General features: G+C 44.9%; 1 protein-coding gene across 1 annotated transcript in view; it reads right to left on the bottom strand.

Annotated features, from left to right (window-relative positions):
* Nucleotides 1-27621, bottom strand: part of LOC122931165 (dnaJ homolog subfamily C member 3-like) — a 61515-nt gene extending 33894 nt beyond the window's left edge. Inside the window, exons 1-4 of the mRNA XM_044285170.1 lie at nucleotides 27455-27621; nucleotides 13207-13317; nucleotides 8613-8737; nucleotides 5359-5433 (exon numbers count right to left, since the gene is read on the bottom strand). Coding sequence (XP_044141105.1) covers nucleotides 5359-5433; nucleotides 8613-8737; nucleotides 13207-13317; nucleotides 27455-27536 — 393 coding nt within the window. The 5' untranslated portion in view covers nucleotides 27537-27621. The remainder of the gene's footprint in view (nucleotides 1-5358; nucleotides 5434-8612; nucleotides 8738-13206; nucleotides 13318-27454) is intronic.
* Between the last annotated feature and the right edge of the window lie 304 nt (nucleotides 27622-27925).

Here is a 27925-nt window from a genome sequence, read left to right as displayed (position 1 = left end):
AATACGACAGGCTGACCACAACGCTCCACGGCAGCAGAACTGACAGGAAGAATAAAGGAAATGCTTTATCGGTCCGTTATCTCAAAGATCTTCAGTAATGATAAGAGAAATCAATGGGTTTTGGAACCGCGCTGCTGGACACTATGTGTTCCGGTCACAGGTGAATGATACAAGGGTGTCCACCCTCTCCTCAATGCCAAGGGATACGATCTTTCCAGATCTCCTCCTCTACAGGGTTTAAGATGATACGGAGAATAGTGAAGCACCCTTGAGAATCTTATCTTTAAAAGGTTTTATTCTACTTACAACAAATCAGTAGACAAAAGGCATAAAATACAAATCGATCGTCACAATCCTGCCCGACCCGGGTTTCGCTGCCTTGCTTCTTCAGGGGCGATGACTGAGCATGCTCACCATTGAGCCCTTTAAGTAGCCCAGCTGTCTCATTATAACAGTGGGTGTGATTCCGATCAGTGTGGTATATTTGCAATTTAATATAATGATTTCAGAATCAACAATTCATTGAGTGTAGTCGCCTTTAAAATATAAACAGAATATACACACATACAAGAGCAACTTCTTACTCCCTATTATCAAATTGGACATCTTCAGGTTTCCACTTATATCCGCATTACATATATAATCAGCCTTCTAGGGATCATTTTTCAAATTTTCTTATACCATGCAGGTATTCCAACTCTAGCTTTTACTCCTATCTTCCTCCCTCTATTCCCTTCTAGATTATTTGGCAATTAATAACCGTCTATTCTCAGAACATTCCGTAAATTTTCGGGACGTTCGATCATGTCTGGGGCGTCACTTATTTACTCTCCGCCCATTCTTGGAGCGTCACCAGGGTGGACGTCATCGTTTATGGTAGCGTCATGAAGGTGTTCTCAACCCCGCCTCCACCTCTAATGTTCTTACCACGAGTCTTCATGGACCAATGGGACAGCCAGAATCCTGACGTCATTCGAAGGTCCTTAGGAGGCCAGGTAGGGAACAGTCGGATGACGCCACCGATAACTTCAATTTACAATAAACAGGGTTTTAGATCAAACTCTATGTTGAGTCCACTGGGCTGGAGGGTCCCTAGGTGGTAAATCCACTCCACCTCTTTTTTATTTATTTGTGCCAGCGAGTCCCCTCCACGCCAGTGTGGCCCAACGATTTCAACTCCAGCAAACTTTAACCCATTAGGGTTTTTTCCGTGTGTTAGTTTAAAGTGTGCTGATACGCTGTGGGTCATTAGGCCTTTTCTGATGTTCCGTAGGTGTTCTTGTATCCTAACTTTCAGCTTCCTAATTGTCCGTCCTACGTACTGGAGCCCGCAAGGGCATTCCAGTACGTAGATAATGCCTTCATTTTCGCACGAGCAATTACTTTTTATGCGAAATTCGGCCCCATTCTTTTTGGATACTATATGTTTAATATTTATTAGACGTTCTTTTGAGTTCCGATTTTTACAACCTGCACAGAAACCACACCAGGTGAATTTCCCTTCTTTTTTCTTTTTTAAATTTGTTGGGGGTATCGCACTATGTACGAGTTTTTCTCTAATGTTGGTCGCTTTTTTAAAGGTAAAGGATGGGTTCGCAGGTATTATTTTACCTAATGTTGGATCGTTTTTTAACACCCCCCAGTTCTTTTTCACAATTTTTTTAATGTTGTCTGACATGGAGCAGAATTTAGTCACAAATGAAAATCTATAATCCCTATCTTTCTTATCCACTATTCCTTCTGCATGTTCCTTTTTCTTTTTTGTTTCCACCTCTATATTCTGTATACATACCTCTAAATTGGTCTCATCATATCCTCTCATCCACAAATCTGGTTTTTTACACCCCACAATTGTGTTTCTATAGTCCATTAACATCTGTACAGTTTTCCGGGCCATCCTTATTGAACTGCTCCTTTCGGAATGTTCTTAAGCCAGGACCGTAGTGACAACTCTCATATCGATATAAGAGTTCAACTATCTGTCCTCTTTAAATAGGAGCAGGTAAGAAATCGCCCTTTTCTATCCGGATGCATAGGTCCAAAAATTAATACTTGTGTTGCTGATTCTTCATGCATCCACAAATCTTTGGAATCACGGTCAATAAGATGCCAGTCAATTGTGGCACCAGTAGAACAGGGGGGATTAGGGTCTTTAATGAGCTAGTACGACCGAAATGGTATTTCAGATAATGATTTTGCACTGATATCCTTGTAAACATAAGCAATGTAGACCGTGACTCTCACTCAGTGAATACAAACGAATTCTTGATGGTATATTAACAGGGGGTCTCGAAAAAGGAGTACTTAATAAAAAAGAATTTAACTATCTCACCATCCCTTTTCCCTTGGTGCCAGTAATATACCATCTGCCCAAGGTCCACAAAAACCCAGTAGATCCCCCGGGGAGACCAATAATCTCGGGGCTTAATTCTCTGACGTGCAGAGTTACGGAGTATATTGATTTCTTTTTACAAGGATATGTAGTACAAAATCCCTCCCATTTGAAAGACACTGGGTCTGTATTGGAACTGATTAAAAATCTAAACCCCCCCACTGTGAATACCTGGATGGCCACTATTGACGTGGCATCCTTATATACAGTGATTCCAAAGAAATTAGGAATGGATGCAGTGAAGAATAGAATTAAAAATGATGTTAGAATGGGGAATGAACAAGGTAACTTCATTCTGGAATGTCTTAGCTACTGCCTTGATTACAATTATTTTTGGTTCAAAGACTCATATTACGTACAGTGTATTGGCACGGCGATAGGGGCGAAATTCGCCCCCAGTTTTTGCTAATATCTTCATGGGGGCGTGGGAGGACAACTTCATCCTTCCCACACTAGGAGTGGACATCCCAGGGGGAAAACTGACCTTCTGGAGAAGGTATATTGATGACTGTCTCCTAGTGTGGGAAGGAGGGAGGGAGGGACTTGAGTCCTTCATCGTGGGTTTGAACCAGAATGATTGGAATCTACGATTTGTGGGAGAAATCAGCAACACAAGTATTAACTTTTTGGACCTATGCATCCGGATAGAAAAGGGGCGATTTCTTACCTGCTCCTATTTTAAAGAGACAGATGTGAACTCTTATATCGATATGAAGAGTTGTCACTACGGTCCATGGCTTAAGAACATTCCGAAAGGGCAGTTCAAAAGGATGGCCCGGAACTGTACAGATGTGAATGACTATAGAACACAATGTGGGGTGTTAAAAAACAGATTTGTGGAGAGAGGATATGATGAGACCAATTTAGATGTATGTATACAGAATATAGAGGTGGAAACAAAAAAGAAAAAGGAACATGCAGAAGGAATAGTGGATAAGAAAGATAGGGATTATAGATTTTCATTTGTGACTAAATTCTGCTCCATGTCAGACAACATTAAAAAAATTGTGAAAAAGAACTGGGGGGTGTTAAAAAACGATCCAACATTAGGTAAAATAATACCTGCGAACCCATCCTTTACCTTTAAAAAAGCGACCAACATTAGAGAAAAACTCGTACATAGTGCGATACCCCCAACAATTTAAAAAAGAAAAAAGAAGGGAAATTCACCTGGTGTGGTTTCTGTGCAGGTTGTAAAAATCGGAACTCAAAAGAACGTCTAATAAATATTAAACATATAGTATCCAAAAAGAATGGGGCCGAATTTCGCATAAAAAGTAATTGCTCGTGCGAAAATGAAGGCATTATCTACGTACTGGAATGCCCTTGCGGGCTCCAGTACGTAGGACGGACAATTAGGAAGCTGAAAGTTAGGATACAAGAACACCTACGGAACATCAGAAAAGGCCTAATGACCCACAGCGTATCAGCACACTTTAAACTAACACACGGAAAAAACCCTAATGGGTTAAAGTTTGCTGGAGTTGAAATCGTTGGGCCACACTGGCGTGGAGGGGACTCGCTGGCACAAATAAATAAAAAAGAGGTGGAGTGGATTTACCACCTAGGGACCCTCCAGCCCAGTGGACTCAACATAGAGTTTGATCTAAAACCCTGTTTATTGTAAATTGAAGTTATCGGTGGCGTCATCCTGACTGTTCCCTACCTGGCCTCCTAAGGACCTTCGAATGACGTCAGGATTCTGGCTGTCCCATTGGTCCATGAAGACTCGTGGTAAGAACATTAGAGGTGGAGGCGGGGTTGAGAACACCTTCATGACGCTACCATAAACGATGACGTCCACCCTGGTGACGCTCCAAGAATGGGCGGAGAGTAAATAAGTGACGCCCCAGACATGATCGAACGTCCCGAAAATTTACGGAATGTTCTGAGAATAGACGGTTATTAATTGCCAAATAATCTAGAAGGGAATAGAGGGAGGAAGATAGGAGTAAAAGCTAGAGTTGGAATACCTGCATGGTATAAGAAAATTTGAAAAATGATCCCTAGAAGGCTGATTATATATGTAATGCGGATATAAGTGGAAACCTGAAGATGTCCAATTTGATAATAGGGAGTAAGAAGTTGCTCTTGTATGTGTGTATATTCTGTTTATATTTTAAAGGCGACTACACTCAATGAATTGTTGATTCTGAAATCATTATATTAAATTGCAAATATACCACACTGATCGGAATCACACCCACTGTTATAATGAGACAGCTGGGCTACTTAAAGGGCTCAATGGTGAGCATGCTCAGTCATCGCCCCTGAAGAAGCAAGGCAGCGAAACCCGGGTCGGGCAGGATTGTGACGATCGATTTGTATTTTATGCCTTTTGTCTACTGATTTGTTGTAAGTAGAATAAAACCTTTTAAAGATAAGATTCTCAAGGGTGCTTCACTATTCTCCGTATCATCTTAAACCCTGTAGAGGAGGAGATCTGGAAAGATCGTATCCCTTGGCATTGAGGAGAGGGTGGACACCCTTGTATCATTCACCTGTGACCGGAACACAGTGTCCAGCAGCGCGGTTCCAAAACCCATTGATTTGACTTTGCCAGTGTGAAACCTACCGCACTATTCCGGGACCAGCAGCAGCGCAAGTACTTGTCCGTGTTGTGACATAGGACTGACCACTTTGCCATATCTGTATTTTATTAGTAATGATAAGAGGACAAACGCTTCTGAAGACATCTGTGAATACTCAAAATGGTATATGGAATTTTAAAACGAATACCACCCCAATCTAACTTGTACTGCAGATTTACATAGCTTAAAGCGGTTGTACAGGACTACAACATGGCTGCCATCCAAAAACAGCACAACAACCTGTTAAGGGGTTGTGTCTGGTATGACGGCCCAGCTCCACTGAAGTGAATAAGGCTGAGTGGCAATATCAGACACAGCCTGTGGACACGTCTGGTGCGGTCCTTGGAAGAAATCTGCATTTAGCAATACACTCACCACTCTTTTAAAGTCCTCCTCTGCTTCATCCAATTTCCCTTGTTTCAGCAGTAACTGTCCTCTCTGTAATCTTGCCTGGAAAAAAATAATTTTTTTTTTAGTATTGTAAGATAACCCCCGTTTATAACAAATACACCCCAAGTTTAAAAAGGACCAGAGATGGCATGCGAGATTGCATAGAATGAAACCCAGCATACAGAATGAAGGGGGAGACAGGGCTCCAGACAAAAAAATAAAAAATATCAAGGAGCCATTGGCTCCTAACCTGAAAAATGTAGGAGCCAAAATTTAAACACATATAATTACGGTATAATAAAAAAAAAAAAAAAAAGGGGCGGCAAAAACACACGTCTTACCTAGGGTTGTCACGATACCAAAATTTTGACTATTTCGATACTATAAAAATATATTGCGAAGCTCAATACCACGTGTAAAAAAAAAAAAAAAAAAAGAAAAGCAGCGCGTGTATTCCTAATTTTTGTTGGGACAAGGAACAAAAGAAAAAAATAAAAAATATTGCAAATTGCAAGTTTACATTTTTTTTTTCACCGCATAGGAGATATTTTCTAATATTTTAATAGTACGCACTTTTTCGGGCATGCGATATGTAATTTTTTGTATTGTTTATACAAACCGGATTCCAAAAAAGTTGGGACACTATACAAATCGTGAATAAAAACTGAATGCAATGATGTGGAGGTGCCAACTTCTAATATTTATTCAGAATAGAACATAAATCACGGAACAAAAGTTTAAACTGAGAAAATGTACCATTTTAAGGGAAAAATATGTTGAATCAGAATTTCTTGGTGTCCACAAATCCCCAAAAAGTTGGGACAAGGCCATTTTCACCACTGTGTGGCATCTCCCCTTCTTACAACACTCAACAGACGTCTGGGGACTGAGGAGACCAGTTTCTCAAGTTTAGAAATAGGAATGCTCTCCCATTCTTGTCTAATACAGGCCTCTAACTGTTCAATCGTCTTGGGCCTTCTTTGTTGCACCTTCCTCTTTATGATGCGCCAAATGTTCTCTATAGGTGAAAGATCTGGACCGCAGACTGGCCATTTCAGTACCCGGATACTTCTCCTACGCAGCCATGATGTTGTGATTGATACAGAATGTGGTCTGGCATTATCTTGTTGAAAAATGCAGGGTCTTCCCTGAAAGAGATGACGACTGGATGGGAGCATATGTTGTTCTAGAACCTGAATATATTTTTCTGCATTGATGGTGCCTTCCCAGACATGCAAGCTGCCCATGCCATACGCACTCATGCAACACCATACCATCAGAGATGCAGGCTTCTGAACTGAGCGTTGATAACAACTTGGGTTGTCCTTGTCCTCTTTGGTCCGGATGACATGGCGTCCCAGATTTCCAAAAAGAACTTCGAATCGTGACTCGTCTGACCACAGAACAGTCTTCCATTTTGCCACACTCCATTTCAAATGATCCCTGGCCCAGTGAAAACGCCTGAGCTTGTGGATCTTGCTTTGAAATGGCTTCTTCTTTGCACTGTAGAGTTTCAGCTGGCAACGGCGGATGGCACGGTGGATTGTGTTCACGGACAATGGTTTCTGGAAGTATTCCTGAGCCCATTCTGTGATTTCCTTTACAGTAGCATTCCTGTTTGTGGTGCAGTGCCGTTTAAGGGCCCGGAGATCACGGGCATCCAGTATGGTTTTACGGCCTTGACCCTTACGCACAGAGATTGTTCCAGATTCTCTGAATCTTCGGATGATGTTATGCACAGTTGATGATGATAGATGCAAAGTCTTTGCAATTTTTCGCTGGGTAACACCTTTCTGATATTGCTCCACTATCTTTCTGCGCAACATTGTGGGAATTGGTGATCCTCTACCCATCTTGGCTTCTGAGAGACACTGCCACTCTGAGAAGCTCTTTTTATACCCAATCATGTTGCCAATTGACCTAATTAGTGTTAATTGGTCTTCCAGCTCTTTGTTATGCTCAAATTTACTTTTTCTAGCCTCTTCTTGCTACTTGTCCCAACTTTTTGGGGATTTGTTGACACCGTGAAAATTTGAATCAACGATTTTTTCCTTTAAAATGATACATTTACTCGGATTAAACGTTTGATCTGTACTGTGTTCAGCGTGGGAGAATGGGGGTGGTGTGAGAGGAGCAGCCAATGGAAGGGCAGCCCATTAATCATACTATGACCAATCAGCAGCCTCCTCACTAATAATAGAGCTCTGTTATTGGATTGCCGTCTGTCTGCTGTATGAAATCCCATTATTCTTAAAGCGGCACAGCAGCGGAGGGTCTAGGCGCAAATGGCGACAAAAGTCTTGTCGCCATTTTGCAATTCTAAGTCGCATTGGCGAGACATTTTGGTCGCCATCTGGAGCCCTGAGGAGAACTACTTGTACTATAACTGTACCCAGAAATGAACAGTGTAAAAGGTCCTTACAGTCTAATGTACAGTAGCCATACTACTGGGTCATTATGGACCTAGACATTAAGGCTAACAGGGCTGGTGGCCATTGCAGTTTTCCAAGTAGAGCACATTTTAAAGGGAATCCGTCAGCAGTTTTATGCTGCTAGTGTCTAACAGCTCCAGCACATGCCAATGAGTCCTGATATCCATGAGCTCACAGCTCTCCCCGCCCCCTGCCTCTGATTGACAGTTTTGTTCCATACGAGTCAGCAGCAGGTGGGCGGAGAGAGCCAGGAGCTCATGAATATGGGGACTTGTTCAACATGTGTTTGAGCTGTTCAGTACAAGATTTTGGCAAAACGGCTAGGTCAGTTAAAGAAAGTGACCCAGCATTTTGCTTGCAATGAAAGGCCCGATTGCCTGCAAACTCCAGCATCCACTCAGAGTTTAAAATTGGCAGGAGTCACACACTGCTGGGGTTTCAACCCCCCATGTCCTTGGCCTAACAATGAAACCGCATGTAGCTGCAGTCAGTTTGAGAACTGCATCAATTTCCATGTTGGCACAGCTTCACGCGCAGTTTGCTAGCAGCATGTGAAGTCAGGAGCTGCTCTTTACTGTATATCATTTGTCTAGAGGGTCCTTTCTGTAATTTACCAGCGACGGATTTACTTGTGTCAGGCAGTGTCCACATCGCATTTCAGTCACATCCACTATTACTTGAAAACTACCAAGTCCTGCTTCATATATTAAAGGTTTAGACCTTGTGAAGTAGCGATTACAGACAAGAAAATACTCAGGTACAGGTTCTTTTTCTGCCCTGCAGTTAAGCTTTGGCGACATTACGTACTGATGTGAAGTCTGGTTTCAGCTCAATCACTCGACTTAAATCAGGGATTGCGGCTTTAGATTTGCCCATGGCCAGGTACGCTGTTGCTCTTCTGTAGTATGCCTGGTAGTTATCTGGATCTCCATCTAACAAAAAAAAAAAGAAAAAAAAAAAGGCCAAAACAGTGTAAAACAGAACGGTTATCTTCAGTGTAGTCAAGGGGCATGGGGGGAGCCATTTCTTACGACTTACATGTTAAAGAAGCAATCTCACAAAATTTTGTAATTGCTGACCTGCAAGAAAGGTACAGGATGTAAACTGTAGTGAAGGCAATCTTACCAGTGACTGCATTTGCGAGTTATAACCTCCCTTCCGATCCTCAGCTGTGTCATGTGCCGGTACTCTGACTTTCCAAATAACACAGAAAGTAATTTTCTCTATGTATTCCTATAGGAGCCTCGATAGGAATGAATAGAGAAGTAACTTCCTGTCCTGTGTCAGTTGGAGATCAGAGTGCTGGTCAAATGACACAGCTAAGGATCAGAAGCGAGGTTATAACTCACATATACAGACACTGTCAAGAAAATTACCTTTACTACAATTTACATCATGCACCTTTCTGACAGGTCAGAGAATAAAAATGTTTGAGAGTGCTACTTTAAAGAGTCTGTCACCACCATATGTCCATATACAGCGCTTGCATTGTCCTGTAGTACACCTATACATGAATGTTATGGTACCTTTGTTAATTTTCTTTATACTTGCAGAAGCTGGAAAAACGACATTTAATTCATATGCAAATGAGCATTCGCGTCTGCGCACTGCCTCGCCATGCGCACTGTGATGCCCATTGTGGGCACAGCATAGCTTCAACTAGTGCGCATGCGCCAGCGAGGCAGTATGCAGGCGCAGGCTCTCGGCCGGACCGAAGGATGACGCAAGGAAATAGGAGGGCGGGCACAGGCTGGGGCGGATTAACAATTAAAAGGTCTCCTACACAGTGAACGCCACCCACTTGCGAGTGCTCATTTGCATATTAATTAAATGTCGTTTTTCCAGCTTCTACAAGTGTAAAGAAAATAACAAAGGTACCATTAAATTCATGTATAGGTGTGCTACAGGACAATGTAAGCGCTGTATATGGACATATGGGGGTGACGAACTCTACACCAACAAGGAGCTGGCACAGATTTCAGGTGCGACGTGCACCAGTTATCTAGCCGACATACTGGTAAATGTGTTGTGCGGTGGGAGTTCTGCCTGCAGCCTGTCCCCTCCGACACACTTTTTGTAAAAGTGGCAAGGGTGCTGGGAAAAGTTACAAATTCTGGTACAAAATGGTACTCGTGCCAATATTTGCTACTTCTGTATGCCAGAACCAACAAGATATTTGTCGTACAACAAATATACATTCCCCCTCCATATGTAATATTTGCTAAAGTTAATATACAGTTTCTTGAAAAAGTTTTCATACCCCTTGAACTTTCCCCAAATTTTTTCATGTTACACAAACGTAAATGTATTTTATTGGAATTTTATAGTGATAGACCAACACAAGTAGCAAATGTGTGAAGTGAAAAGAAAATGATGCATGGTTTTCAAAAATTTTCATAAATAAAAGTCTGAAAAGTGTGGCATGCATTTGTATTCAGCCCCCTGTACTCAGATATCCCTAAATAAAATCCAGTGTGACCAATTGCCTTGAGAAGTCACCCAATTAGTAAATAAGAGTCCACCCCTGTGTAATTTATTCTCAGTATAACTACAGCTGTTTTGTGAAGGCCCCGGAAGTTTGTTGGAGAACATTACTGGTCAAACAGCATGAGGAAAACCAAGGAACACACCAGACAGGACAGGGATAAAGTTGTGGAGAAGTGTAAAGCAGGGATGGGTTATAAAAAAATATCCCAAGCTGAACATCTCATGGAGTACTGTTCAATTCATCTATATATCAAGGGAAGAAAAACAGAACTGGATCGCACATCCACAATGCTATGCTTTGATCTAATTAAACTCGCTTCTCAGCGCCATATTAAAGTTCAATTCATCATCCAAAAATGGAAGGAGTATGGCACAACTGCCAAAGACATGGCTGTCCACCTAAACTGACAGCCCACCAAGGAGAGCACTAATTAGAGAAAAAGGCAAGAGACCCATGGTTACTGTGGAGGAGCTGCAGAGATCCACAGCTCATGTGGGAGAATCTGTCCACAGAACAAATATTAGTTGATTACTCTGCAAATAAGGCTCTTATAGGAGGAGTGGAATGAAGAAAGCAATTTTTGAAAGCAAGACATAATAAGTCCTGTTTGCAGTTTACCACAAGCCATGTAGGTGACATAGAAAACATGTGGAAGAAGGTGCTCTGGTCAGATGGGACCAAAGTTCAACTTTTTTACCTAAATGCATACCGCTATGTGTGGTAGAAAATTAAAGGAGTTGTCCAGCCATTAATACTGATGATCTATCGTCAGGATAGGTCATCAATATCAGGCGGGGGTCCAACACCCAGCACCCCTGCCGTGCACCGCTTCCTGGTCTTCACACTATGCATAGTCAACTGTGGAGCGGTGGTTTAGTGCGATTACAGATATTCGCTCAATTTACTTGAATGGAGCTGGTACTTGTATTACACTGCACTTCCAAGATTAAGTGCAGAGTAATGAAGAGAAAGCGGTGCTCACATGGAGCACCAAATTCTCGTCAAACACCTAATTGGCGGGGGTGCCGGTAGTTGGACCCCCCGCCGATCAGATATTGTTCACCTATCCTGACGATAGGTCATCAATATTAACATACAACACAAAAATCCTCAATAAAATACATTTAAGTTTGTGGGTGTTGTTCTGCCCAGCAGCGTTAGAGAATGATTCTATTTCAAGTCAGTCAAGATTTGGTATTCCTGTAATGATGAATGTGGTTATAGCACCATTTAGCGGTGTTAAAATTGTATTGCACCTTGTTTTTCTTGTTTCAAAGACTACTAATGCAGTAGTCTTTGAAACAAGAAAAACAAGGTGCAATACAATTTTAACACCGCTAGATGGTGCTATAACCACATTAATAACCACAATGCGTGGGTGGTGCAAAGCATTTTGGGAGTGCAAAACATCCTGGGAAAGAGAAGTCTCCAGGACACAGTACAGAGCTGTCCTCCTGCATATCTCCTTCTTAAACTCTACCATCCTGGTAAAAGCATCTGATGTGAGATCTATTATGTTATGCAGAGGTGTTCAGCTAGTTTCATTGTTACTCAGGGAAGTTGTTGTAGCTGCTAGATGTTAGACATGTAGTCTTATGTTAGGCAGCCATTTTACCATATGCTTCAGTGTTATGCAAATGTTACAGTACATGCTATGCTATATGCTTATTAATGTTATTTGTATTCCTATAGTTTTACCAAACAATTGATCAATCATCAAATACTCCTGTTTTGCCAATAAACAAGTTAGACTACAAAGAACAGCCCTCTTATTTGGAAGACAGGAATGGTTTATGCTGAATGTCAGACTGCACACTGTGTGAACGTGTGCGAAGACAGAACAGGTGTAATGTGAAAAATTTTTGGGAAAAGTTCAAGGGATATGAATACTTTTTCAAGGCACTGTATAAGACTTCACTGTCACTATAGAAAGAGAATCGGAACTGCTAGGACATCACTGCACAGAGCTGTGAACAAAAGGGGATCACTTCATGGAGCAAAGTGCAGATATATGGGGTCATTTTTCAAACTGGTGTAAAGTAAATCTGGCTTAGTTGCCCGTAGCAACCAATCAGATTCCTCCTTTTATTTTCCAAAGGAGCTGTAAAAAAGGAAAGGTGGAATCTGATTGGTTGCTATGGGCAACTAAGCCAGTTCTACTTTACATCATTTTGATAAATGACCCCAATAAGCTTTATGAAAACCTGATATGGGAGCTCTGGACCTCAGACTGGGCCAAAGGTTCACCTTTCACCAAAACAGTGATCCTAAGCACACAGCCAAGACAACAGAGGACGGGCTTAGGGATAACTCTGAATGTGGCCCAGCCAGAGACCTGACTTGAACCCAACAAATAACTCTGGAGAGACCTGTAAATGGCTGTCCACCAACAGTCTGAATCCAACCTGACAGAGCACGAGTGGATCTGCAGAAAAATCCCCAAATCCAAGTGTATAAACCTTGTGGCATCATATCCAAGACGACAGGAGGCTGTAATCACTGCCAAAGGTGCCTCAACCAAGTCCTTAGTAAAGGGTCTGAATAATTATGTCAATGTAATATTTTAGATTTTCCTTTTCAACAAATTAGCAAAGATTTTGGACATTTTGTTTTCGCTTTCTCATTATTGTATACCGGAGTGCAGAATGATGGGGAAAAACTTAATTTAATTTTAGCAAAAGACCACAACATAAAATATGAAAAAAGTGATAGGGTGTGAAGACTTTCCAAATGCATTGTATATAAACTGAAGTAGCAAATAGAATTAAGTCTTCCATAGATAGAAAATTGCCCCAATCCAGTTTCCCTTAGTCAAATTCAAATGAGGATAACTGGTTAATGTCCGATTTTTCCAGTTGTATTATCATCCATATTATCATCATGCATTACCTTTATCAGCTGCCCAGTACTTACCAATGGCTGAATGAAAATGTGATAAAGCATCAGCAAGCTGCCCGGCAGCTAACAACTTCTTCCCCATTTCAAGGTGCTTGTCAACGTCTGCATTTATTCCGCTTTCCACACCTGTGAGACAGAACATCATGAGGGAAGAGATCATTGCTGGGAGATCCTCGGATCTGAAAGCTCTATCAAGTGGCCACTGCCATTGCTGGAAGGAGCTTCACTCAGACTGACTCCATCGCAACAGCAGAGGTACAAGCTCATGTTCCCCAGGGAAAAAACTATGGGGCCAACAAGTAGAAACATTGGGGTGGGGATTCATTGTCAGGAATAAGGACTGCCTTATCCTTAGTTATTATAATGTTTGCAGCGATATTATATGTTTTATGGTTATATGTTGTAGGGTAACATATTCCGGAGAGAGAGAGGAGAGAGAGAGAGGAGAGAGAGAGAGGAGAGAGAGAGAGGAGAGAGAGGAGAGAGAGAGAGGAAGAGAGAGAGAGAGGAAGAGAATCCCTGCACATGACTGCCGAGAACAGAGCATCTAATGTATGCAGAGGGAGGACATCTAATGTATGCGGAGGGAGGACTGGAGGAGGACATCTAATGTATGCGGAGGGAGGACTGGAGGAGGATATCTAATGTATGCGGAGGGAGGACTGAAGGAGGATATCTAATGTATGCGGAGGGAGGACTGGAGGAGGATATCTAATGTATGCGGAGGGAGGACTGGAGGAGGATATCTAATGTATGCGGAGGGAGGACTGGAGGAGGATATCTAATGTATGCGGAGGGAGGACTGGAGGAGGATATCTAATGTATGCGGAGGGAGGACTGGAGGAGGATATCTAATGTATGCGGAGGGAGGACTGGAGGAGGATATCTAATGTATGCGGAGGGAGGACTGGAGGAGGATATCTAATGTATGCGGAGGGAGGACTGGAGGAGGATATCTAATGTATGCGGAGGGAGGACTGGAGGAGGATATCTAATGTATGCGGAGGGAGGACTGGAGGAGGATATCTAATGTATGCGGAGGGAGGACTGAAGGAGGATATCTAATGTATGCGGAGGGAGGACTGGAGGAGGATATCTAATGTATGCGGAGGGAGGACTGGAGGAGGATATCTAATGTATGCGGAGGGAGGACTGAAGGAGGATATCTAATGTATGCGGAGGGAGGACTGGAGGAGGATATCTAATGTATGCGGAGGGAGGACTGGAGGAGGATATCTAATGTATGCGGAGGGAGGACTGGAGGAGGATATCTAATGTATGCGGAGGGAGGACTGGAGGAGGATATCTAATGTATGCGGAGGGAGGACTGAAGGAGGATATCTAATGTATGCGGAGGGAGGACTGGAGGAGGATATCTAATGTATGCGGAGGGAGGATTGGAGGAGGATATCTAATGTATGCGGAGGGAGGACTGGAGGAGGATATCTAATGTATACAGAGGGAGGAGGGTATCTAATGTATATGGATGGAGGACTGAAAGAGGGTATGCAATTTATATAATGTACGGTATATGGATGGAGGAAGGTATGCAATCCCCTCCCCTATTCCTCCTTCTATAAATTATATACCCTCCTCCAGTCCTCCCTGTAATGTATATTTGCACTCCCTATATACAGTACACCAAAAAAAAAAAAAAAAAAAGAAAGTGGTCAGAATTTTTTTAAAAATAAATAAAAAAGGCAACCATACAGAGTAGTAGAGCCAAGTATTTTCCAGATGTGATATGAGGTTGTGTGCGACGTCATCAATTGGAATAGGCTGCCTCAAAACACAGACAGAGATGTCTTCTAATTCTGGATGATGTCCAACTACATAACTTTTACGGCTGCAAATAACCTTCGATATGGGATTCTTGCCCTATACATTCCTGGCATTCCGTGCCTAAAAGCAGAGTAATCACCCCAAAAGGGGCGGCCCCACTTATCGGTGGCGGACCCTCAAGTTAACTGTCCCTTTTGTACACTAGCATCCCATCAAGTCATCTATTGTTATCTTCCCTTCCAGACGCTTTTCCCCTATCTCAAAGAAATAAGTTCTTTAGGGGAATCAGATAGGAATGGGCATGATAGCCCTAGTGATGTGCTGGTTGGCCCCTCAAAAAACGGACTTAATACTGACCCTCCTACTACTTATACTGTACTAGTATCTCATGGCCATCATTATGTAGACTATTTTTTCCATTAATGCCTAGCCCTAGTTGTGGCCAAAAGTTTTGAAAATGACAAATTTAGGTTTTCACAAAGTTTGCTGCTTCAGTGTTTTTGTATCTTTTGGTCACAAGTTTCTATGGTATGCTAAACGCAATTATAAGTATTTCAGAAGGTTTTTTTTTTGGGCAAATAGGAAAAAGACTCCATATTAACAGTGGATCCCCTTTTTTTCTTCAAAAGACTTGTGCATTTCACAATGGCATCCCACCCTCTTTTTGAGTATTGACCACAGCTTCTCAATGGGACTGAGACCTAGGTAGTTTCATGGCCATGAACCCACAATTTCCATGGTTTATTCACTTTTGCCTTGTGACATGGTGCTCCATCATGCTGGAAACAGCACTGTTCACCACTAAATTGTCCTTGGATCATTGGGAGAAGTTGCTCTTGGAAGATGTTTTGATTCCATTGTTTATTCATGGCAGTCTTTTAGGCAAACTTGTGTGTGAGCCCACTTCCTTGGATTAGAACCGACCCCACACATGAATGGTCTTAGGATACAGGACATAGCAGCTGTCATGGTCCCCCTGGCTGCTGCTGCCTCCGTATGGTAGCAGAGTCCGGTTGCTGGGGGAACCAGAAATGCGGCCCTGCCCTCAATGACGTCAGAGCTCCAGGCCAATGAGAAAGTGTTCCATGGCTACCGGCCGAACGTCAGGGCGCGAGGGTGGCAGCTCCACTCGGCATGAAGGCACATTGGCGTGAGCTGCCTTTTCCTCAGCATAAAGGACTGGCACCAGCTCTTGTACAAGTGCTGGTGGATCACCCTACTGGTTCCTACATTATTTGAAGACTCCCCTGGCTTTGAAATGCTGGTTTTGGCTTCTAGCATTTTGGTATCGTATTTGATCTCCTGGTTTTGGCTTGCTCCCATAAGAATGAATCGAGGGCGGACATGCCTGCACCCTCCTTCACTTTGTGGGCTCCGTTCTATAGATATGTGCAGCGTATTTTGGGTTTCCTGCTTGCCTTTTGCATACTTGTACTGTATTGACCGACTGGCTTTTGACCTTTTTCTGTAAACATAGTCTCTCAGCGTTTGTTCATCCTGGTTTGTGTGTTGCCCTTCATATGTTGCACTAAAGGGACTGTTGTCAAGCCGTGGGTCACTGCCTAAGGTGATCGTGCAAGTAGATACTGATAGGGGGCTCAGGCATTTTAGGGCTGCACTATCCATGTCTGCATGTGACAGTAGTAATTATCCTGAAACTAGCTCACCACTTCTTTTCCAGACAAAAATTTTCAAGATGTCCCAAACAGTCTGAAGTCCTCTGCGGCCTAGGGTTGGGCAATATCAAAAATATTCCCACAATAACTATATACACTGCAGCGCAATCCCTGTAATTCCTGTAGAATGTCACTCTGTCCTTGATGTTTTTTCTTGCAGAGAAGTGGATTCTTTCCTGCCCTTCTTGACACCAGGCTATCCTCAATAAGCTTGCGCCTCACTATGCGTGCAGATGAGCACGCCTGCTGCCAACTATAAGCAAGCTTTTCACTGGCGGTGACCCGATCTTGTGACTGAATCCGCTTTAGGACACTGTCTTGATACTTGCAGGACTTTCTTGGAAGTCCTGCAGCCTTCTTCACACCTTTCTCCTTCTTGATGATCTGATAAATGGTTACTTTAGGTGCAATCTTAAAAACTGCAATATTCCTGCTTGTGAAGCCCTTGTGATGCAAAGCAATGACGACTGCAAGTGTTTCCTAGGAGGTAACGTGGGTTAGCAGAAGAAGACAATGATTTCAAGAACCACCCACCAACCATCCCCTTTTAAAGCAACCAGTCTGCTCTTCTACTACAAGCAGCAGGACAGTCATATCATCGGCCTTGTCCTCATTAACACTGTCTCCTGAGCTAACAAGAAGATCACTCAAATAATGTTCGCAGGTTAGGCTACTTTCACACTAGCGTTCGGGCGGATCCTTCAAACGGAGCTCACGAGCGGAAACCCGAACGCTAGTGTGAAAGTAGCCTTATTTTGTGGCAGAGACCAAATGCGGTGGAAATGGGGGTTTTGTAATTAATTTTCACTGCAAGGAATGACTTTTCACCTAATTGTAAGTTATCTGATCACTATTCTTAATACAAATGTAATGCACATTGTCACCATAAAAACTGAAGCAGCCAAAACTTTGTGAAAACCAAAATCTGTGTCAGTCTGAAATTTTTTGGCCACAACTGTACACGTTCCTTCCCACCTCAAATATGATTTTTCAGCCACTTTACTGTGAAATCAATAATACATTGAGGGGAGGGGGAGGGGGAAGGGAGCAGGTAAGGCGTTAGTCCACCACTGATGGGAGAAGAAGGTGGACCAGAAGAAGAATAAACAGCAGTGGGCGCTAAATTCAGAAAGTTAAAGATTTGGTCACTTCTCCCCAGCCTGAATAGCATGTGAACTATACAAGGCATGCTTTCTCTAATTAATGAAACCTAATACCTACTTAGGCTTACCCAGAGTGGTACCAGTGCGGAGGTAATCTAACCACCCTGGAAGCAATAAACATGCAATCACTTCAGAATGAGCGTAATTACTGGAGGAGTCTACACACACAAACCAGAAGCGCGCTCATTAACTTTATACACTTTCAGTACCTGTGGGCTGCAACATAAGCACTACAAAAAAACCTCCTCTAAATCACAACCATTTACAATGGCAGCAAGGAGCTGATTGTTATTATTAGTGCCACACATGAGCAACTAGACTTTAAAGCCTAAAATAATTACCGCCTAACACATATTACAGGGAAATTAACGGAGGTTTGTGTCGTTAGAGCTGACGGATCACGCTACAAAGCTAGCACAGAGTGAACACCGTATTGCAGAAGCTGCGGTACATTTCAAGGATTCCTGACTGACAGTCAAGAAGAAGAGGGAGGGGCTGCCAGAGGAGGTAGGAGGAGCAAGGGTGCACAGAGCGGCTCATTTGCATATGGATTAAAAGTACTTTTTCTCCAGAATGAAACAACAGATCGCTAAGAGTTCAACCATACAACAGATGTTTTTTGCAGTCCGCAAATTGCAGATGCGCAAAACATGGATACCCCATTTTGCGGAACAAAACGCCCGGTCCATAATAGAACAGTCCTATCCTTTTCTGTAATGTGGACAATAGGACAGGTTCTATATTTTTGCAGGTGCCATGGAATGGATTTATGGATGCAGACAGCACATGGTGTGCTATCCGCAATGTGCTATGACCAGGGGGTGAGAAGCTACTGTCCCACGTGATCAACTCCCTCTGAGGGCGAAGTCTGAGCACACCCCTCGTCCTTCACACGATACCTCTGATGGTGAGGACAGACGTTCCCGAGCGGTCTACCAGGTGCTCCTCAGAGTAGAATTGGAACACGAGGAACTCGTGACCAGAGTGTGAACCCACTGGACTGACCTCTGGGTGACAATACACCCAGTGGATGCTGGGAGGCCAGAGGCTGATCAGATGGAAGAGTAGTCAGGGTACAAAAGGCAGAAGTCAGGGCAGGTGGCAGTCATGCAAAGTCCATAAATGTAGATCACAGTCAGGCAAAGTCTGTAAAACGTAATCCAAAGTCCAGTACACAGAATGACAAGAAACAGCAGAACACCATAGCTCAAACAGGAAACTAGACAAGCTAGGAACCCAATTTGCTCAGGCGCCTTCCAATACCTCCTGCAGACCAGCTATAGGCAGTGGAAGATAGAGGGCGTGCACAGGCTGCCTCACAAAGGGAGGAGAGACACGCCCGCACACAACCTAAATACACACAAGCAACTCTGAGCCAGGAGGGAAATGCTGGTGGCAGCAATACAAACCACAGCTAAGAACCTCACTGCCCACGTCTGTCAGCACGGCACCTGTCATCTTTTTGCGGTCTGGACCTTTTCTTGCAGATCGCAGACCCATTCAAATCAATGGGTCTGCACCCAGTGTGCACACTGCTGGTGCCCAAGCACCGCGTACCACTATTTGCAGTCTGCAACACAGGCACGAGGCACAAACACTCGTGTGCATGAGCCCTTAAACAATAAAGGAAATATTCTGGGTCTACTGCAATCTGGAGTAATAAAGTTGTAGGGAATTAGGCCAGGCAATGCCTGCTGGGATAAGAAGTATGCTAATTAGCTCTCCTCCAGGAAGAAGGAAAACTAGTGCCACCTTGCATGCCTACTACATGATGTGGTGGATGACATGGGTTCAAAGAAATTGTGAAATTCTGTCATGCCCAGCCCCTCTGGCCCTACTCCAGCCATAACACAGTGCATTCACTTGTCCCAAATATTTTATATCATATTCCCATTTACAATTGAACAATGGTACGTCCAAAAACCACATTCACCCCCCGGAGTCCTGCGAGGTGGTAAATGCCATATGGTTTATACACGTTATTAAATGTGTTCCACTTGAAATAACTGCCCAGGGAATTACCGCGCCAAAGAACCTTGTTAATCGCAGGGGGGAGGGGGGACATGCTTTTGATTATTTTTTTTTTCTTTTAAACCACAAGAACGACAACCTATGTGTTTCGGATTATATACCGTATTTTTCACTCCATAAGTTGCATTTTTCCCCCAAAAATTGGGGGAAAAATGTCCGAATGCTGCCATATTTACTTTGCTAACACTGATACATCGCCGGCAGCGATTCTGCACAGCGCAGCCTGCGATGTATCAGTGGGGAGGGAGGAGGGGCTGGAGGCCAGCAACTGGTGTTTGAATCGCAGCGGGGCCCCGTGCAGTCTATGACACCGGGCCCTGCACACAGAAGTATTCATATGTAAAGTGTAGGCACGGAAGCTTTGTTAAAGTATTGCAATCCACTGTAGTACTCATTATGAAACTACTGTAGCAGGCAGGCTGGCCGGTCACTCACATGCTCCTCCCACTTTATTAATTAAGCAGGCGGAGCAGGAGCGTGACGAAGTGAGTGACGTTACGCTGCCGGCCAGCCTGCCTGCCTGTTTGCTATGGGAGTTTCATAGTGAGTACTACAGTGGATTGCAATACTTTAACAAAGCTCCCATGCCTACACTTTATTTATGAATACTGCTGTGAGTGGGGCCCGGTGTAATAGAGTACAATGACTGCACCGGGCCCCGCCGCGATTCCAACACTAGTTTCCAGCCTCCACCCCCTGTATTGGGGGTCACTATTTACACAGGGACACTGTTCTGGGGGGGGTGGGGGGGAGATAAGATGCTATATATGTGTCATCCACAGATCAATCCCCCCCCCCCACCATAAACAGTGTCATCCACGGATCCCCCCCGCCATAAACAGTGTCATCCACGGATCCCCCCCCCATAAACAGTGTCATCCACGGATCCCCCCATAAACAGTGTCATCCAGGGATCCCCCCCCCCATAAACAGTGTCATCCAGGGATCCCCCCCCCATAAACAGTGTCATCCAGGGATCCCCCCCCCATAAACAGTGTCATCCACAGATTTCCCCCCCCCCATAAACAGTGTCATCCACAGATTCCCCCCCCCCATAAACAGTGTCATCCACAGATTCCCCCCCCCATAAACAGTGTCATCCACAGATTCCCCCCCCCCATAAACAGTGTCATCCACAGATTCCCCCCCCATAAACAGTGTCATCCACAGATTCCCCCCCCATAAACAGTGTCATCCACAGATTCCCCCCCATAAACAGTGTCATCCACAGATTCCCCCCCATAAACAGTGTCATCCACAGATTCCCCCCCATAAACAGTGTCATCCACAGATTCCCCCCCATAAACAGTGTCATCCACAGATTCCCCCCCATAAACAGTGTCATCCACAGATTCCCCCCATAAACAGTGTCATCCACAGATTCCCCCCCATAAACAGTGTCATCCACAGATTCCCCCCCTCCATAAACAGTGTCATCCACAGATTCCCCCCCATAAACAGTGTCATCCACAGATTCCCCCCCTCCATAAACAATGTCATCCACAGATTCCCCCCCTCCATAAACAGTGTCATCCACAGATTCCCCCCCTCCATAAACAGTGTCATCCACAGATTCCCTCCCCCCCATAAACAGTGTCATCCACAGATTCCCCCCCATAAACAGTGTCATCCACAGATCCCCCCCATAAACAGTGTCATCCACAGATCCCCCCCCATAAACAGTGTCATCCACAGATCCCCCCCCATAAACAGTGTCATCCACAGATCCCCCCCCATAAACAGTGTCATCCACAGATCCCCCCCCCATAAACAGTGTCATCCACAGATCCCCCCCCCCCCATAAACAGTGTCATCCACAGATTTCCCCCCCATATAAACAGTGTCATCCACAGATTCCCCCCCCCCCCATATAAACAGTGTCATCCACAGATCACCACCACCCCCCCCCCCCCCCATATAAACAGTGTCATCCACAGATCACCATTAGTTCAAAACCCACCAAAAGTACACCTTTTGGTTCAAAATATTTTTTTTTATTATTTTCCTCCTCAAAAACCTAGGGCAAAAAATAGTTAATTTTTTTTCTGCCTTACTTTTTGTTCTTAAAAAGCCAGCCATAAAATGCTCGCCTTTTCATGGTATATTTTATAGCTTTTTTTTCTTCAAGTTTGACGTGTTTGAAAAAACACCAATAATCAGAGCGTGCTGCTGTTTGCAAAAAGGGACACAAAAAAAAAGCACCATAATTTAAAAAAAGAGCGCGATATGCCACCTCTCCTGTCAAATCCCGCCGGGCCGCGCTTGCGCAGAAGACTGAAGATTTTCTCCCGGCCGGGCAATGTCCTGAACGAGCACGCCGCCGCGCATGCGCCATGATGACTTCTTCCTGGCCAGTATAGTACAGAGCCGCGAACGCGCACGCCGGCTCTGTACTATACTGGCCAGAAATAAGTCACCATGGCGCATGCGCGGCAGCGTGCGCATTCAGGACATTGCGCCCCTGCCAGGAGAAAATCCTCAGTCTTCTGCGCAAGCGCGGCCCGGCCGAGAGAAGAATCCAGGAAGTGAACGTCGCGCTCAAGGAAGGCAAGTATAAAATATGAAGATGGGAATACCCCTTTAAGGGCCGGATCTTCCATACTGCAAAATGTGGAACGCACGCTGCGGCTATCCGTGTTTTGCGGAGCACAAAAACAGCTATGGCCGTGTGCATGAGCCCTAAGGGTATGTTCACACAATGGATTTTGGTGCGTATTCCACCACCCACAGTTTCTTTATGATGACTGCTGCCATGTGATTTTTCTGCATGCAGATTTGAAATCTGTCTCACAGAAATAAAAAGTGAATGTATCATTTCTTGCCGTGGTTTCCGCTGCAGGTGACTAGACATGGATTTGGGGCTCAATCCACACGCAGTCCTGCCTCCTACGCCACTTCAAATTCATAGGAGGCTTCCCAGATGGAAGAACTGCACCATGTGAACACTATCAGGGTGCTTTCACACTTGGGTTGTTGGTGACATTTTTAGCCTTTTTTACCTGCTGTTTTTTTGTGAGCTTTTTGTGGTAAAAAAAAAAAAACACACACTTGCTCCAGTTGTTAGCTGAAGTTTTTTTTTGGGGGGTCCTGGTGTATGAGGTGGCATTTTTGCTCTTAGCGTTTTACATCACCTATAGGAAAAAAAGTGTCATGAAGAAAACACTAGTGCCCAAACAACGATTCCAATAAAACGTGACAAAACCCCTGTGTGTAAAGAGCGTAACACCACCAGTGCATAGAAGAGAAAGCCGGCTGCTTCCCAGACTTAGTATTTACTAGCAGATGAAATATACCCGAGCAAAGCCGGGTCCTTCAATTACATTTAATGTTTGTGTGTGTCGTTAAAAGATATCAACACTATAACAGTGACATCTACAGCACCCCGCCCCCTTAACAGTGACCTCCACAGCCCCCCACCCCTTAACATTGACCCCACCCCCCCCTTAAAATTGGACCTCCCCAGCAGCCCACCCCCTTAACTTTGACCTTTACAGCAGCCTTCCCCTTTAACAGTGACTTTAACAGCATACTGGCCCCTTCACAGTGACCTCCACAGGGGCCCGCCCCCTTAACAGTGGCCTTTACCGGATCAGGGGCGTGTACTTTTGAACAGCTCACTCTAAGACAGCAGCACTGTGCTGGTCTGAGTGTAAGCTGCAGGGAGAAAAAGTCACCCTCCCTCCCACCCCTGCAATTTACAGAATTGGATTTTTGCCTTCATTTTTTTAATCCCGTCGGCTCAGAATTTGGAGGGGCGTAGCCTAACCAGATAAGGGTGTGGCTTAGCTGGACCTGGGGGCAGGGTTTTAAGTCTTTTGAGGGTGGACACATCCTGCAAGAGTGACGCCCCTCTGCATAACAAACTGGATTTTCAGAGGATAAAACATCTATTGCTGGAACAAAGGCACATCTGGAAATAAGGTACTAAGTCTACTTTCACACTAGCGGCACGGACCTCCGGCAGGCTGTTCCGTCGGGTGAACAACCTGTCGGATCCGTCCTGCCGCTAGTGACTATGTGCCCCTGGACTGCCGCTCCGTCCCTATTGACTATAATGGGGGCGGGGGGGGCGGAGTTCCGGCGAGGCAAGGCTGCGCACGGCGAGAGGCTGCCGGAATAAATGTCGGACATGTCTTAGTTTTATTCCGGCAGCCTCTCACCGTGCCTCACCGGAACTCCGCCCCTGCCTCTATTATAGTCAATAGGGACTGAGCGGCAGTCCGGGGGCACATGGTCACTAGTGGCAGGACGGATCCGGCAGGCTGTTCACCCGACGGAACAGCCTGCCGGAGGTCAGTGCCGCTTGTGTGAAAGTAGCCTTAGTGCTATTATGCCATGGCTTTACTTCAATAGCGATTATCTTGGTGACAGATTTCCTTTAAAGCTCTCCTACAGCAGTGAAGATAAATGACTGGGTTGTTCTGGAAACCTGGAGTAAAACTGTATGTGGAGGCAAACGGCCTGCGAGCTTCTATTGGCTGATAAGGGTCATGTGACCAAGCTTCTAGTGACTAATGCCTTTTTTGGGAATATCTCAGGAACCGTACGTCCTAGAGAGCCGAGACCCGGTCTAAAACCTTCCCAGACACCTGATGTACCTGTGTGCCAAATTTTGTGATTGTAAATGCGACAGTGCGGATTCCTTTAGCAGACGTACACATACACTCTGCTTTATATATTAGATATGCAAGCCATGACAGTAAGGGCTCATGCACACAAATGTATTTTCTTTCCATGTCCATTCCGTTTTTTTGGGGGGGGAACGTATACGGAACCATTCATTTCAAAGGGTCTGCAAAAAAACTGAAGTATACTCAGTTTGCATTAATTTTCCGTATGTCAGTATTTCTGTTCCGCAAACAAATAGAACATGTCCTATTACGGACAAGGATAGGACTGTTCTGCTCCACAAAATACGGAATGCACACGGACGTCAACCGTATTTTTTGCGGACCACGTGCATGAGACCAAAGGCTGAGTTCACACATCAGTTATTGTGAGCCAAAACCCATAGTGAAGCTACTCGGAGATCAGGTACAGTGATTTGCTCCTGTTCTGTGTTTCTGACCCGCACCTGGTTTTGGCTCCACTAACTAATGGATATACCTGACCAAATAACTGACGGGTGAGCTTGGCCTCACAACGCTGTGGTCCTCAAAATACGGGCCTTTCTCAAAGTATGAAGAAACCGGCCCCTGCCGCCTTGAACAGACGCCTTTTCTACACCACGGACATCTGGGAGCACAGGAACAGCTGTGGCCCTTGAAATCTAAGTTCAGGAACCCGAAGAACAACACAGCATTTTCGACCGGGCACATTAGAACGACAGGACTCCTTATGGTTTTCATATGAATCAGCACAAGCTATACCTGTACTCGTGTCATCTACCCTGTATTATTGTCCACACCTGCTGCCTTCAGAGCTGACCTCTCCCAACATTCCTGGTGACCTCTAGTCTACACCATACGTCAATCTGAAAACCTTCACCTAAGCAGTTACAGGTGTATCTGCCAGCTTGGAGGGCTGGGATGTCTGCGCTACTGGACCAGTATCCTACATGTAGCCATTCTGGGGGCAGTATGTGCCTGCACAGGATTAGTATACAGTATCCTACATGTAGCCATTCTGTGGGCAGTATGTGCCTGCACAGGATTAGTATACAGTATCCTACATGTAGCCATTCTGGGGGCAGTATGTGCCTGCACAGGATTAGTATACAGTATCCTACATGTAGCCATTCTGGGGGCAGTATGTGCCTGCACAGGATTAGTATACAGTATCCTACATGTAGCCATTCTGGGGGCAGTATGTGCCTGCACAGGATTAGTATACAGTATCCTACATGTAGCCATTCTGGGGGCAGTATGTGCCTGCACAGGATTAGTATACAGTATCCTACATGTAGCCATTCTGGGGGCAGCATGTGCCTGCACAGGATTAGTATACAGTATCCTACATGTAGCCATTCTGGTGGCAGTATGTGCCTGCACAGGATTAGTATTCAGTATCCTACATGTAGCCATTCTGGTGGCAGTATGTGCCTGCACAGGATTAGTATACAGTATCTACATGTAGCCATTCTGGGGGCAGTATGTGCCTGCACAGGATTAGGATACAGTATCCTACATGTAGCCATTCTGTGGGCAGTATGTGCCTGCACAGGATTAGTATACAGTATCCTACATGTAGCCATTCTGGGGGCAGCATGTGCCTGCACAGGATTAGTATACAGTATCCTACATGTAGCCATTCTGGGGGCAGCATGTGCCTGCACAGGATTAGTATACAGTATCCTACATGTAGCCATTCTGGGGGCAGCATGTGCCTGCACAGGATTAGTATACAGTATCCTACATGTAGCCATTCTGGGGGCCGCATGTGCCTGCACAGGATTAGTATACAGTATCCTACATGTAGCCATTCTGGGGGCAGCATGTGCCTGCACAGGATTAGTATACAGTATCCTACATGTAGCCATTCTGGTGGCAGCATGTGCCTGCACAGGATTAGTATACAGTATCCTACATGTAGCCATTCTGGGGGCAGTATGTGCCTGCACAGGATTAGTATACAGTATCCTACATGTAGCCATTCTGGGGGCAGCATGTGCCTGCACAGGCTTAGTATACAGTATCCTACATGTAGCCATTCTGGTGGCAGCATGTGCCTGCACAGGATTAGTATACAGTATCCTACATGTAGCCATTCTGGGGGCAGCATGTGCCTGCACAGGATTAGTATTCAGTATCGTACATGTAGCCATTCTGGGGGCAGTATGTGCCTGCACAGGATTAGTATACAGTATCCTACATGTAGCCATTCTGGGGGCAGTATGTGCCTGCACAGGATTAGTATACAGTATCCTACATGTAGCCATTCTGGGGGCAGCATGTGCCTGCACAGGCTTAGTATACAGTATCCTACATGTAGCCATTCTGGTGGCAGCATGTGCCTGCACAGGATTAGTATACAGTATCCTACATGTAGCCATTCTGGGGGCAGTATGTGCCTGCACAGGATTAGTATTCAGTATCGTACATGTAGCCATTCTGGGGGCAGCATATGCCTGCACAGGATTAGTATACAGTATCCTACATGTAGCCATTCTGGGGGCCGCATGTGCCTGCACAGGATTAGTATACAGTATCCTACATGTAGCCATTCTGGGGGCAGCATGTGCCTGCACAGGATTAGTATACAGTATCCTACATGTAGCCATTCTGGTGGCAGCATGTGCCTGCACAGGATTAGTATACAGTATCCTACATGTAGCCATTCTGGGGGCAGTATGTGCCTGCACAGGATTAGTATACAGTATCCTACATGTAGCCATTCTGGGGGCAGTATGTGCCTGCACAGGATTAGTATACAGTATCCTACATGTAGCCATTCTGGGGGCAGCATGTGCCTGCACAGGATTAGTATACAGTATCCTACATGTAGCCATTCTGGGGGCAGCATGTGCCTGCACAGGATTAGTATACAGTATCCTACATGTAGCCATTCTGGGGGCAGCATATGCCTGCACAGGAGAGACATACTAATTACTACAGTACATGATAAGAGTGCTAGCCAGAGATTACAGCACACAGCCATGGCCTCTCCTCTTACCTTCATACTGCAGATCAAACAGGACGAGCAGGAAGGGGAAGAAGGACAGGAGCTTGTGGGCACAGGCGCTGGGGGCCACCATGCTGCTGGAGCCCTCACTGGCTGCCTCCTATACACTGTGACAGGGAACTGTCCTGCTCCACTTCAACTAGTTCCCAGCAAGTTGAGCGCTGGTCGTGGTGAGCTCTGATTGGACAGGAAGCCGGTAACCCCGCCCCTTTCTTCCTATTGGAGAACGTGGAGCATTGGCCGGAGAGAGGAAAGGAGTGCGCGCCGCCTTCTCCTCCACTTCCGGCACGTTGACTGCGCTCATACAGCTGACGCGTAATGACGTCACGGCCGAGCCTTCCTCTAGTTCAGGACTGCGCCTATCCACGAACTGTCCTCACGGGGGCGCTGTGTGATTATATGCTTGTGAGCTGGCTGCGGTGTGTATAGAGCTGTCGTTATTAGGGCTTGTCCAGGGCCATT

This window comes from Bufo gargarizans, chromosome 3 (genome assembly GCF_014858855.1).
Source record: "Bufo gargarizans isolate SCDJY-AF-19 chromosome 3, ASM1485885v1, whole genome shotgun sequence".
NCBI classification, from domain to species: domain Eukaryota; kingdom Metazoa; phylum Chordata; class Amphibia; order Anura; family Bufonidae; genus Bufo; species Bufo gargarizans.
This window is presented reverse-complemented; position numbering and strand designations above follow the sequence as displayed.